The 14634-nt window shown below is 39.4% G+C and overlaps 1 protein-coding gene across 1 annotated transcript in view; it reads right to left on the bottom strand.

Annotated features, from left to right (window-relative positions):
* The window catches only part of DYTN (dystrotelin), a 56262-nt gene that overhangs the window by 31549 nt on the left and 10079 nt on the right, over nt 1-14634 (bottom strand). Inside the window, exons 5-9 of the mRNA XM_033112340.1 lie at nt 14110-14210; nt 9617-9688; nt 9194-9357; nt 3936-4047; nt 2286-2434 (exon numbers count right to left, since the gene is read on the bottom strand). Of these exons, the coding sequence (XP_032968231.1) occupies nt 2286-2434; nt 3936-4047; nt 9194-9357; nt 9617-9688; nt 14110-14210 (598 nt within the window). The remainder of the gene's footprint in view (nt 1-2285; nt 2435-3935; nt 4048-9193; nt 9358-9616; nt 9689-14109; nt 14211-14634) is intronic.

Here is a 14634-nt window from a genome sequence, read left to right as displayed (position 1 = left end):
CATTTATTGAACATTTATCATATTCAGACATTGCAACAGATTTTGGCAACGCAACTGGAAACAATAAAAGGTTCCTCCCTCCTGCCCACCCCCGCCTGAGTTTACATTATAGCAAAAACAAAATAACAAAAAACATAATCAAAGTAACAAACATAGGTTGTTAGATGCTGACGAAGTGCTTAAAAAAAAAAATAAAGCAACGGAGGAGGATTGGGAGTCCCAGAGTGTGGGGAGGGTCTGAAATGTCAAATGGGCAGTCAGGAAAGGCCTCAAGGATGAGACGACATTTGAGCAAAGACCTTTTGCTCACGAGGAGCCTAAACATTTCATGGTGGTAGGCTATGGGTACCAAATCTTTAAAGGAAATTCTTAAGAGAAGGGTATTTGGCTTAGTCTTATGAGGAAAAGGGAAGAATTGGGGCTGGAGTACTCTTTTAAAATAAATTTTACAGATATTATAAATGGGATTTTTAATACAATTTCCAACTGACTATTGCTAGTATAGTAAAGAGCTATTAACATGTGCATCTGTATGGAGAAGATGTAGGTGGTGAAAGAGATGAAACTGGAGAGGTTACCAGGGTGGTCCAAACATACAGAACTTTTCTAAGTCATGTTACAACTTTGAGTCTTTAGCTTAAAAACAGTGGGAAGATAATAGAGGGACATAAGGCAGGGAAGTCTCGGGGGATGGGTATGGGAGCAACGCCATTATATTTCTGTTTTTAAAAGATCAGTCAGGTTTCAGTGGCCAAAAGCAATACAAATAAGAGTATGGATCCTTGTGTTCTAACTATAAGAATGTAGGAATTTAAAGAAGACCTTAAGGAGTCAATAAATCCGGATGACTAAATGACATGTTTTGTCGTTACTCTGCTCGGGAAAGGTGAAATAAGTGGCTTGAAGAAGACAGGTGAATTAGAAACTGATACCTTTGCTTTGGTTTTTAAATTCAAATTCTTTGTACTGTATTAAAGATATACATCAAGATGATACTCCAATTCTCTAACTTTAAGGCTATATTGATAACAACCTGATAGATTAAAGTGACATAGGCCTAATGAATGGCATCTAGCTGCAAAGTCAAGATGTGTTTTTTTCTTTAAATAGCCCCCAAAAATATATTTAAATCACATCAAATTGTAAAGTGACAAAATGACCACAGACATAGTGTCTGGGATAGAGATGGAAATATGCTGGTGTATGTCTGAGGAAAGATTAGAGAATTACAAAATAAATTAATAAATGAATACTGATTTAAACTGTGATCTCTGTTTCCTCTCCCAGTAGATAAAATGGGAGTAAATAAATAATTCTGTTTTTTTTTCCCTCTCAAAATTTGAGGATCATAAACCCAAGGGTACAGTATCTCTTTCCTTTACGTTCTGCAATTTTAAATTATGAAGTAGTTACTTCAAAAATTAAGGTCGAAGATGTTTTGAAAGTCATCTTTAGGTTGCGGATCAGGTCTGTGATTTGTGATCTCATATACCCGTACTGGTGGAGTGTCCTTTAGAATGGCCCTTTGGAGCCCGATTTGGCATTCTGAATTTTGAGGATTAACAAAATTCACAACTCTTGACCCAAGACTTTACTTGACTAACTTTATCTTAATATAATATATAAAAAGTAGAGGAAGATACATGTTTAGGGATGTTGACACAGAAGTTAGGGGGGCAAAATTTGAAAATAACAAAAATGTTAAGGGATTGCTTGTGAATTATGGCACTTCCTTGTAACGATGAGAGCGAGGCCATTAAAAACGACATATTGGAAACTAATGACGTAAGAAGTACTCTCCATTTAATGTAAGTGAAAAGTAGAATGAAAAAATTGTATTGATAGCATAATTACTGTTTTGGAATACTAACATGTGAATAGCGCTAATCTGTGAGTGATCCGGTAGTGTCTTTTCTTTTTTCTTTTCTTCTGTTTTAATGAAAGATCAATTCTGAATTAGGCTTTCAAAAGCAAACCAACAAAAAAGTAGGACTATGAAACTGTTACTCAAATACTCTAACATTAAAAATCTTCTGTGTCTGTCCAATGACTTTAATTGGAATAATTCCAAATGATTGAATGAGCCACTTGAAAACCTTTTGCCTCTTGTTCTGCTTTAAAATTAAAGGTCATTTCCAGAGGGGAAAGCACCGTAAGCCCTCCCCAACGTCCCCTCACCTCACCTCCTGCCATCTTTAGGATCATTAGCATTATGAAAGCTGCTGCCTGTGCTCTGTACCCAGGCCCTGCGCCCATTCTACGGGCTGTCACTCAGAGACACCTACCTGGCCTGTGTACGGTCAGCCATGTCGTTTGGATTCATCTGGTCAAGCACCCACTGTCTTCTTGCAGCTTCATTCCTCCTGCAACGCCCTTGGAGCAGGGTGTTTCTGAGGGACTTGACGAGGAGTTTTGTGTTCTCCTTCGCTGACATCTGCTGGAATGGCCAACATTACCAAGGGTGTCAGATCACTTCAACATGGTCTCCTTTCCTTGTGTGGGCAGACTGGCCACGATAAAAGTGTCTGGAATTATTTTACTTAAGTTTATGTCCTCAGAAAAACCATCTGACTTCCTTACTACCGGAATGCCTTCACATTCTCTCCGTCTACAGATACCCATAGCATAAATTTCCAAATTCAACACCTCCAACTTCCCCAATACCTCTTCTTCCTTAGAGTGACCCAGTGATGTGAAATTTTAAAGCTTGAAGGGGGGACGAAGGCGGACTAAGGCCGTGGTTGCTAACATTTGGGTTGTGGATTCCTTTGAGAATTGGGTGATCACCCATGGATTTATTTCCAGATAAAATGCTCATACATCCAATTTGGTATAAAATTGCAGTGGATGCACGGACCACCTGAAGTCCACCCATCAACCGCATTAAGAACCTCTGCCGAAAGGAACAAAGAAGGAATGAAATGGTTTATTACAAGATTTTCAACATGTGAAATCTAAAGTAATAACAAAGCGACCACACGGTGTCAGTCTAACATTGACAAACCCTATTTCTCTCCCGGTTTTTAGAATAGAAACAGGAAGCTCACAGGCCAACGAACCTGAGGATCTGGGTGAATAAAATTTAGTAAAGAAATGTCCACTGTGAATTATTTGGCAAAAACCAGGCACTTGACTTTTGTGGACCATTCGTGTTAAAGGAGAGATGAGGGAAAACTGTCCTCGGTAAAACTGGTTAGTTCATCAACATCCCTCACTATTGTGGTATTTGAAGGTGACGTCACCTGTATGAAGAAACTGATTCATGGGAACTTTGTATGAGAAGAAAGTGTTCTTTCTGGAAAAGTTTAAACTCTCTTTGTTTAAAATTTGCTACGCCGTTTGTCTTCTTAAAAAGATCTGAATTCTCTCACTGACTATTTAAATTTTTCTTACGAAAGAAACGTTTGAAAGGCAGCTGTGAAGTCTTAGTTTTATACTCCTCCAGTTACAACTGAGCTACTACTCTTTCTCTTTCATTTTCCCTAAAGAGAAAGTACTTGACATTTAGGGGCTCAGGAAATGACATGTCTAAAAAGAAAACGTCTCCCAAAATGTACTTGCCACTAGAAACCTTTCGGGATCATGTGTAACCAAACCAGAGCCGTTTCTTTTTAATCCATACCCGTTTCCAATGCCTCACCCCTCTGACACCTCAGATATTTTCTATTACACAGTATGGGATCAATGGCTTCTGACTGGACTCTGGCCTTTTCCTGTCCCCAAAAGTTTTTATTAAAATCTACAATGTAAAGACAGCATATTTATATTGAGAAATATTTAAGGGTAGCTTCGCCACTTCCTTAGTCTTCGATATCGGCATTATAATGTACGAAAGGAGCAGAATCTGTGGTTTTTATGGAAGGAAAGTGTTTAAACTGTTGTAGCTTATACTGGCACAATTCATAAATAGTCTGGTGCGGTGGGTTAGATCTTACCTGGACGCAATGCTCAATCACAGGGTGAGACTTCTGGTGAGATTCGCTGTGAAGACCAGATAAGAAACACACCTGGCAGATGTCAAAGTTGAGGCACTTCAGGCAGCGGTACCTGCCAATTAAAATAGAAGTGCGGCTGGCATCATTACTAGTAGGCGAGCAAGGGAAACAATATTCAGATGGAGAATGAGCACCCCGAAACATACAAGAGATGTCTGAGCTATCAGGTGAGTATAAGGTTTCTCACAAAATTTGTAGAGGTGGTAAATGACTCTCATGTGTTTATTTAATCAAAGAAATCTTCTTTGGATAGTATTTTTATAATATGGCATTATATGAATATAGTTTTATTCAACAGACTATAGTATTCATTCCTCCCCCCAAAATACGAAGCACTTATATATATATATGTAGGGTACTGAGTACTACAACCGTTAGGACACACCTTTCAGTCTGCAGCCACATTTTGTGTTGCTGCACAATGCATTAAAATATTTTGAATTTAGTTGCCAACTTAAAAAAAATGGGAGATTTCAATAAAGTTTGAATTTTGACTTCTCTTAAAAATGTGCAGGACATGACATTGGACCTGCATTCCTGCATGGTGTTGGGGGAAATGAGTAAAGCCATAGATAAATAATTTAAAATAAACTTTTGTCATTTTCTAGAAGTCTGTAGGTAGAAAAGACAAAAAGTGCAGGAGGTAGAGTTCCTCTCCAGACAACTTGTTGGGGAGCGAACACCACACCCAAGTTTCTTAACACACCAGTTATTGAAAGCTTCCTTTTATGAACAGTTAACAACCTAAAGCTCAGGAAAGAATCTTGAGACACTCTGGTAAGGAAGTGTGTCCCGTAACACGAAGGGAATATTGTAATAGCAGGGGAGAGCTGAAGAGACCTAATAGTCATGAATTAAAAAGTTTTAAGGATATTGGAATGGGAGGATATTGTTTTTCTGGAAAAGATCAGCGATCTATACTTTTTTTCCGAATATTTTAGTTCTCTTCTGCCATTGTAGTCTGTGTGGCATAAAGTTCTGTCTTCTTTATCAATGGTGAGGACCAAAAAGTGGCACCTGCTCCTTTCAGAATGGAGACACACTGTTCCAGGTGCCACAGTCCCTGCCCCGCCCACCTCCCTCACTAATGCCACACTTGCCTTGCCCCTATAAGCTTTGAGTTTTCAATTCCTTTTTTAAAAGTTACAAAAAGAAAGAAAGGAAGGAAGGAAAGAAGGAAGGAAGGAAGGAAGGAAGGAAGGAAGGAAGGAAGGAAGAGAAAGAAAGAAAGGAAAAGAAATATGACAAGATCCCTATGCTCTTCAAATCTTGTATCTTGCTGCAGAGAGATGATTTGGAAGCTTGAGATACTAACTAGCAAAGATAAGTAACATGATTATGCATCAAATGAGAGGCACAGGAAATAAGTGTTATAAGGGGGAAACAGAGGGAGATCCCTGGGGGCTGGTATCATTTGAAAAGTTTTCATGGAGGAAGTGAGACTCATGCTGTGCAGAGAGTGCTGGGCTGAAGGAAATTAAAGTGGAGGAAATCCCAGAGAGAAAGCCGAGGAGCAAGGTGATGGAGGCTAGAGTGAAGAAGAAGGGTTTGGAGCAAGTCAAATCTATCGGACATGCTAATTACTCTGAAGAACAGAGGTAAAAACTTGGAATGCCCTTGAGGCCAGACGACAGAAGGTCTTGAAAAGTCTGACCAAAGTTTGAAGGCAGAACAGGAGAATGTAAGTGCCATGAGACCAGCCCTCACTGTCCCTGTTCACTGCTGTACTGTGACACCTAATCCCATGGTGAGATATTAATAAATAGTGTTGAATGGCTGTAACAGTAGCTAACCTTTCTGACCACCTTCTATGTAGCAGGCAGTGTACATGTGTTGGCAGTTAATCCCCATGAAATGTCTTTAAAGCAAGGTATTATTATTACTCTCATTCTATAGATGAAGAAACTGAGTCAGAGTTAAAGCAACTTGCACAGAGTTACACAGCTACTTGGTAAGTGGTGGAAGTAGGCTTTTATCCCACGGACGCCATCTGGATGGAGAGCCAGCTATTTTAACCACTATAATGGACCACCAAGGCAGGAGGCTTGAGTTTGAATGCACACACCACAAGCACTGGTGATCTTGAAATGGAAACTTAAGCTCACTGTTTTGGAAGATACCTGATCCATGGCAGGTTTTCAAGGAACATTAGTTGAATGAAGTTAAATGAATGACTTAGTTTCTTCAGCAGAAAAATAGGACTGGTAAACCCTGTCCTCTCAGCCTTGCAAAGTTTTTACAAAGCTTTGAAAATTATTTAACATGCATAATTGAGAAGCACTTTTTACATGAAATGTATAATACAGTAAAGTATTTTTATAGGAATTATTTGATAAGCCACCCATACTGGCTACTTTATCCAGCATTACTATATGGTTGCAGTTGACTCGTCTAGGACAACATGTTGACCCTAACCTTGTATTGGTTCCTCTGTGCTCTGAAACTACCTACAGGTGTATGAGAAAGGGTATAGTGTGGACAGTAAGGCTGGTCTGTTGTTGGTTCTTTATCAACAGAGAACCAAGTTTTTCCTCCAATCTTATCTCATCCCTATATGGCTTTGACAGAGCATAAAGGTGTCACGTCCTGCTAACATTTAACACTTGGCTTAGGAACAATCTCTGGTTTTTCTACCTTCTTTTATGTGAGAAGGTAAAGCTTTTGCCCTCGTCCTGCTACCTCCATATCTGTGAACACTTCTGCTCTAACATGGCTTTATTAATCTCACTAAAACTAAAAGCCTATTGCTGGAGTTTACAAGAGCCAAAACACAGGTTTAAGGTTAGGATTGCAGTTGCATTCATGGAATTTTGAATAGATTCGGAAGGTTATAGCTAAAAGAACCCTAAGACATCATTAGAACCACCCCGCCTTATTTTACTTACAAAGAAACTGAGGCCCAGAGAGGTTAAAGGCCTTGCTCAGACCACCCGGCTATCTTATATACAAGTATGAGAACTATACGTTGCCTTGGATGTTTAGGAGGAAAGATGCTTCACATGGAGGCCTTTCTAAGAGGAATCTTACCCTTATTCTTAATATATAGGACATAATCTAAAACTTAAAGTATGGCACTGCTTGTTTTCTGCCTCTGCTGTTTTTTTGAGTGACCCAACCAAATCATTCAAACTCTTTGAAACTCCTTTATAAAATAAGACTAATAATAGCTGCTTCATGTTATAAATAACAATTTTGACAAAATATTACAATGGAAAAATTGTGTTTCATGTGATTGCAAAGTGAGTTCTGTACCTGGCCCAGTGTGAGACATGTAGTAACTACGTACCTAATTAATATTTGCTTCTTGGTTAAATGATTATAATATACATATAATATGATAAAGTATATTCATGTTCCTCCACCGTCCAATATAAAAAGAGTTTATTTTTCATTGTAGTGTAGAGATTTCTTTGGTGTGGCTTGCTTGGTTTTCACCATCCCTGCTCATGTATATGTTTTATTGTTTCAAGTTCACTTACATGCAAAGAATTTTTCACGAGTAAAGCTTCACTGTGTACTCAGAATTCTTTGCAAACACAATGTATTTTCTCAGCAAAACGAAAACTTGATTTCCAGGTTTTTAGTGGACCCAGCAGACCTATTTTACATCTGTGGGGAGCATGTTTAAGGTCTGGGACTAGTTAAGATTTGGAAGTACAGGAAGACACAAGGAGCAGAGGCCACAGGAACCAGGCCCTGGGTCCTCACTCCTTTTGCTCCTTTGGAGCAACCCCTCCTTTGACTTGTTTTTATCTATATAGGGGTCGAGAATGAGTCCACCTCCGTGGAGGAGTCTAGAATGTGCCACCTGGCATGCAGATTATTTTGAGCTGAAAACAATTAAAGCTCAGGAAGAAGAGTTTTGTTTTTCACCTTCCCCTTACCTAAAAGAATTCAGATAGAAAAATCTACTTTGGGAAGGGAACCTTGGCATATATGAATGAAGTATGGAAGACAGGGAACATCCACTCAAGTCTGTCTGTTAAATTCCCCTCTGTGTCCCGTTGTTTCCGGGTGGCCAAGCGTTTGTTTACATGTTTGCTTTTCTCATGTGCCTGTGAATTGCATACACTTTCCTTTGAAATCCCAAACCCCTGTCTGGGTCCAGAAGGTATATAAGCCTCAACTGCCCAATGTGTCGGTATGGTTCATATTCTTCTGGAACCTCTATCTATCTACATATATATATATAATAAATTTGGTCATTTTCTCCTGTTAATCTGTCTCATGATAATTTATTAGTCTAGCCAGAAGAATTGAGAAAGGCAGAAGGGAAGTTATTCTTTTGCTCTCACAGCTACCTGGTCGTCCCAGCTCTCCAGTCCCATCACATCTCCAGCCCTTGCATCTGTGTTCACTCACTGTGATCATGACGACGCCCTGTGCCTGGTCTAGACCTGTTGGTTTCCTGTTCTCCTCCCAAGTCTTTAACAATAACTTTCATTTCACTTCCTTATTGTTTTATTTATGGAAGACCTACAATATCCTTTCCCTAAGATGGGATTTTGACTGCCATCCTCAAAGCTATGGAAAGGTCTGAATTTCCTCCCTCCAAACTTAGCTTTCAAATATGCATTTACCCTAGCTGGCATGAGCTGCTCCCACAAAACCTGATCATACCTTTGGCTCCAAGGAATGTTGTCAGTTGTCTGCACAGGGGGCGGTATAGCAACAGGATTGCTAAGCGGGACTATAAATTCAGATTGCCAGCCTCTGCCACTTGCTAACCATGTGAACCTAAGCAAGTTATTCAGCTTCTCTGCAAATTAGGGATAATAATATCACCTTTTATATAAAGTTATAACCAGTTTTAAATTAAATGATCCGTGTGAACCACACAACCTAACAGTTGTGTAACACTTAATAAATGCAAACTATTATTATTGATGGCTCCAAAGTATTGAAGTTGTTTTTTTCCTGTAACGAAAGACAACATTTTTTCCCCTTAAATGAATAAAAGTGTCTTCTGGTGAGAGTATATGTCAATGGAAGAATTTAATATTCCACTAATTATAGAAAGTAAAACATAATTGATCATCACCCAGGATCCCTCATGCAGGAAATTATCGACCCTGAAAAAAATCAACTGAGTTCCAGATGTGTGAGAAGGACTGCAAAAAGAATCTGGAGAGACAAAGCTTCCACCATAGGCCCATCTGGAGAATGACTGTCCGTGTAATACTGATGAGTGACTGTACCTCAGTCCTGTGATCGGGAAGTTCCTGCAGATTCTACACCGGACAGGGTGAGTGACCATTTCAGTGGCTGACAATCGGTGGCAGGTTGGGAGCCAGAGGAGGATGGGCGGCTCAGACTGTAACCAAGAGAGGAATTTCTCTTCCTTGATTGCTGGGCTCAACACCTGGAAAACAATGGCGCACTTTGATATGTTCCTAGAAATGACATCGGTCTCTAGTATAGATGAAAATGTACTTTTCTCTTCTTTCCTGGCTCTGTTTCTGTCCGCGCTGCTGAAAAAGTTCACCCCATGAAAAGTCAGAGGCAAGTCTTCCTTCTCCATTAGGATGTCTGGGACGTTGTGTGGAGTACAGGTCCGTAATTTAAATCAGTCGGAAAACATGTATGCCCCCAACTCCCACAGACATTTGCATGGCACTCACCCCTTGGAAGCAGCTGCGTATAGCACTTTCCACAGAGCACAGAGCACGACTCTCTCCCACGACGGTTGGGATCTACAAGAGGCAAGAAACTCCACGTCAGCTGCTAGAAAATGGAACAATACGTAGACCCTGACAGCAGCATGCCTGAGTGGCAGTGCTTATCGCCGTGGAGTCACAAGAATTTGGTGTCTGAGACCGGATGAACTGTCGCAATCCAATCAAACAAGAAATTGATGGGGCTTGTGCAATGTATGATTAGAGACAATTGAAGAACCAGTGGGAAAAAGTGGAGCTTTGGGGACAATACAGGGATGGCTTCTATTTCTTCTTACGATCCCAGTCAAATTATTCTAACCTTTCTTTTCCCCTCGGTTACCTATGAATTACATACAACAATGATACTGTATTAAAGGTCAGGTTAGTTCTAAGAAAAACCTTTCCAAACGCTTTCATATTGTCTTCTTTTAACAAACATCAATTTCTGGTGTAGAGCAGTAATCATCGTCCTTGTTTAAATCAAGGGATGATTGAAATTTGATATTTTGCTCAAAGTTAAAAAAAAAAAAGCGAGTTAGCTGCAGAATTGAGATCTCATTCCAACATTTCGTACTCTGTTGAGGGGTTCTCACAAAGCTTTGTCTCACCCCAACCTTACCTATATTCCAATGGCTCCATCTACACTACTTCACTCAGTAGTTTCTATCTTTCTATCACAACCATCTGAGTTTAGCTAAGGGACTAAAAAACCCCTCATGACTGCTAAGATGTCCAGGGAGTTGGCTCTGACATTATCTATATGCACATTTATGTTTACCTGTCACCTCCATTTATGCCCGTTTGGTTGCTGGGTCCTAATTTTGTGTCTGATGTCTTCTACAGCACAGGCTGTCAGCAGGCATTGCCTGCAAACTCGGAAGTAATTTCAAAGCCCCCTCCTGCTGGGTCCATCAATTCGAATAAACATTCTTCTAATCAGGAAAGTGGCACTTAGAACCACTTTGCTGACAATTAGCCAGGCAGAAGTCAACAAACATTTGCGTAATAGTGACAAGATGGCTTGTACTTTACATTGATAATCACCCCATCCAGCTGAACATAAGTAACTACTCCCTGTGTTATTTAGCCTTTGTTTGAAAAAATAACTCATTACCCATACATTGACCGGTGAATGCTGTTGAACTAACTGGACCATTTATTTAGACAGTATCTTTGAGCCCTACTAAAGGGGTTTAACCTAATTTGTGAAATAAGGGAAGTGTATCAGATTTGATTGAGGTGCCAGCTCTGTGATTCACATACCCGGCAAAAGAAAATTCACTGCCACAGTGGGTTTTCATCTACACTTATTCTTTAAGCATGTGCACAAAGATTTTGTGGATTAATTGCCCATTTGATTAGCTTCTTGCAGGTGTTCTACGGAAAAATTAAACATGGCGAGATGACACACTGGCACAGGCAGAGCACCACTTGAAATGATAATTAGGATTCTTGGGGGAGGGGTTTGCATCACAGAGTGGGACCTGGAATTTTATATGGAACTTCATCTCTGAGTTCTTAATGGAAATCAATGGGATGACAATTTGCTATGCAAATCTCCGCCTCCCTAACAGCTTTCTCAGGAGCATACTAATGCATTGGGGGTGACGGGACCTCTGTGGGAGCTGCCAGTATAGCAGCTCATTGACCTCAGTTGAGCCTGGAACAAGGGCAGATTTTTAGGGCCTGCTGGGTGGGGGGCCAGCCTGAGGACAGCTGTAGTAGTCAGGAAACAAGCACGAGGATTTTGACAGGAGAAGGAAAAGGCCCCTGAGTCCATCGTCTTTCATCACATCCACCTACACGTGCCAGTCTTAGAAGTCTGACTGTGTAAATGAGTGGACAGATTTCCCCACTCTTCCCAGCTCCCCACCAGCTTGAGTCTTGCGATGTGGGGATTATTGGGGTAGCACCTTTGCTGCAGTAGCTCCTTGAGACATGCCTGAGAGGCAGTAGAAAACTCGCAGTGTGGTCCGTGTGCTGCCACAACTACCGGGACAGCTCTGAAATAACTATGCCTGACGTTTTAACCTTATACATTTATTTTCACAAAGCATTGCTCCTTTAAGAAATATGAACATCTGGAATTTCCAGAATAAATTAAACATTAATTATTATGATTAATATCAACATCAAATATGAATATTAAGACAAAGCAAAGCAGATGTAATTTTGGATAGGTTTCTCCAAACCGTACTGCCTGTCCTGGAGTTCTAATTATCTTCCTCCTTACCCACTTCTCGCCCCCATGGTGACTATCCCCAGTTCAGAATTCCTGGCCCTGAAGGGTACTAGAATATGCCATCCCAAAATATGCCTCTTTGGCATATGACTTATTTAATGTAAAGGCCATTGAGAACCAGCAAATGCAGGAAAAGTTCTAAAAATAGTGCACAAGTTTTTCTTTTGTAAAGAAAATGTACATTTATAAAAGAAATTTCCCTTTGCCAAAGATGTCTGTCTCCCTCTCCCAACCAGGAAGAGGTGAACTCTTAAGAACACTTATCAATGGAGAAGGCACAGACTTAAAAGTGAACAACAATCCTTACTAAACAACTCTTGTTCACCATACTTTTCCTGGTCACCTTCTCATATCGTGTCTCTCCCACTCGGAATCCCAGAAACTCTTTTATTTAGCTTAAGGTGGTATGGAAGTCTGAGTTCTAACCATTTCTTTGAGTTAATAATCACTGGGTTTTCTCATGTGTATGTGTCATGCACTTCTGTTTGTTTTTCTCTTGTTAATCTGTCTTTCACCAATTCACAAGGTCCCAGTCAGGGAACCTAAGATGGATAGAAGAAAACTATATTTTTTCCCCTTCCCTGCAACCTAGATTGAGGAGAAAAATGACTGAAAGTTACTATGGCTTCACAGTGCCAAAAACCAGTGTGGGGATTTTACAGGGGCTGGAAGAAGAATAGAGACATCCTCAAAATGGGTAAAAGTACCGTGGGACAGCATCCACTTATCCACAAGACAATCCATAGCCTGCTTAATCCACTTGCAGAAGTTCTTCTGATTACATCATTTTATGTGATTTTAACATTTAAGTGACATATTTGCTTTAAGCAGGTTAAATTTTCTTGCCTAGCAAGGATAATAATAATATTAAATTTGCACCTTCTTTCCACATACAATGTGATATATAGATGATGTATTACAGAATTGTACACCTGAAATCTATGTAACTTTACTAACAACTGTCACCCTAATAAATTTTAATAAAAAAATCTGAACATTCTTAAAGCACAGGAAATCATAGAAATCTTAAGTATTTGAGTATTCAACATTGCATTTCATTTATGTCTTCGTTAAGCATTTGTTGAAGACCTTAGTGCCAGGAAATTTTCAAACCTTTGGAGACATAAACATGAATGAGATACAATCATTGTTCTTGAGAATCAGTCTAGTGGGGAAAGCATATATCTAGGTAATAATTGCAACAAAATTTGACAAGTATTATAACAAAGTTTGCACAAACAGTTAAAGAAGCTTTTAGTGAGGAGATGACTAATATTTGAATGATCTTGAAAGATGAACAGTATTTGTCAAATGAAAGGATAGGCAGTGCTATTGCAGCAGATGGAACTGCATAAATCAGACATGGAGAATTTGGTGCAGGTCAGCCCAGTAAGGATTTTGATATGCAAGAGTAATCGGGTGTAAGGAGTGTAAAGAAAAATTAAACACTCTGGGATAAGCAAAAGAAACCACTGGATACTTTTCAATGGGGATTATCTGAACCTACAGAGATGTGCATCCACTATCTTTGATGAGGATGTTTTACAGCTCTGTAGAGATTACACTTAATTTGTAGAAAACTGATCAAAATAATTCTTGTCTACAGACATGCAGATAAATTCTGTCCTGGTTGAAGAACCACCTTTCCCTTTCCCCAAAAGCAAGCCTTGTATCACTTTCAAATTCATTTTAATATTCCTAATCACTCAGTTTGTCTTTTTTTTTTTTTTTTTGTTATTACTTTGAACTATTAGTAACATCTTAATGGTGCCCTCTTTTAATTAATAAATTAAATAACTTTTTTTTTTTATATTTGTATGAGAATCGTGATTTTACCTCTCTTGGAAAGGGGAAGGATCGGTTCAATCCTGAAAACTTTGCTTTTGATATTAAGGAGTTTAGGCTTTATTCTATAAACATCAATTGCCAATGAAAAATTTTAGACATGAGGGTGACATGTGCATTTTGGAAAAGTCACTGGCTTCAGTGTGGAGGTACCACTGGAGAGGGGAGAGGCTTCAGCTGGGGAAACCAACTAGGAAATGACTGGAATAGATCAGGCCTATACTCAGATAATAGCAGTGGCTGTAGACGGGAGGGATTGCATGCGGAATTATATTAAGGTAGAAGTGACACGGTAAAACTCAGATTCTTTAATAACAAATGTCGCTAATAACTAGAACAAATTTAGGATTCTTAAATATTAGAGATTTACCTGCTGTAGATCTGTTAGTAGATTTCTCAAAACCCTTCGAGTCATGCGTGCCCCAGAATCATAACCTCCCCTGTTATTTTCTGCATAGAGCTGAAAAAGAGCTAGACACATAGGGGGAAAAGAAATCTTTAAATTGAATTCTTGCAGTGCATCTTCGAAGAGTATGTGCTTTGAATTCTAAAGTTTATTTGTGGATATGAAGGGGGGCAAAAAGGAACGTTATTATTCTTGATGCTTTGTTTTTTCTATTTGGAAGGCTTCCCAAACTAGATAATTGGATAATTACTGAAAACCCATGCACATTTCAACCCCTTGATTATTCAGCAGATGGATGATGAAGACCCTGAGGTTGGTAAACAGCGATGTGAGGAGAGTCCCAGTCTTTAGAGGAATAATAACCACTGGTGTCTGAAAAATCCCTATACAAATAAATATCAAGGATAACCCAGTTATGAATATTTAGAAAGCATAGATTGATATCTTGAAAAATTCCAAGTTGTGCTGAGACCATGATGAACAAGACAC

This window comes from Rhinolophus ferrumequinum, chromosome 8 (genome assembly GCF_004115265.2).
Source record: "Rhinolophus ferrumequinum isolate MPI-CBG mRhiFer1 chromosome 8, mRhiFer1_v1.p, whole genome shotgun sequence".
Classification (NCBI taxonomy): Eukaryota; Metazoa; Chordata; class Mammalia; order Chiroptera; family Rhinolophidae; genus Rhinolophus; species Rhinolophus ferrumequinum.
Note: the sequence above shows the minus strand (reverse complement) of the source record. Positions and strands in the feature narration are given on the sequence as shown.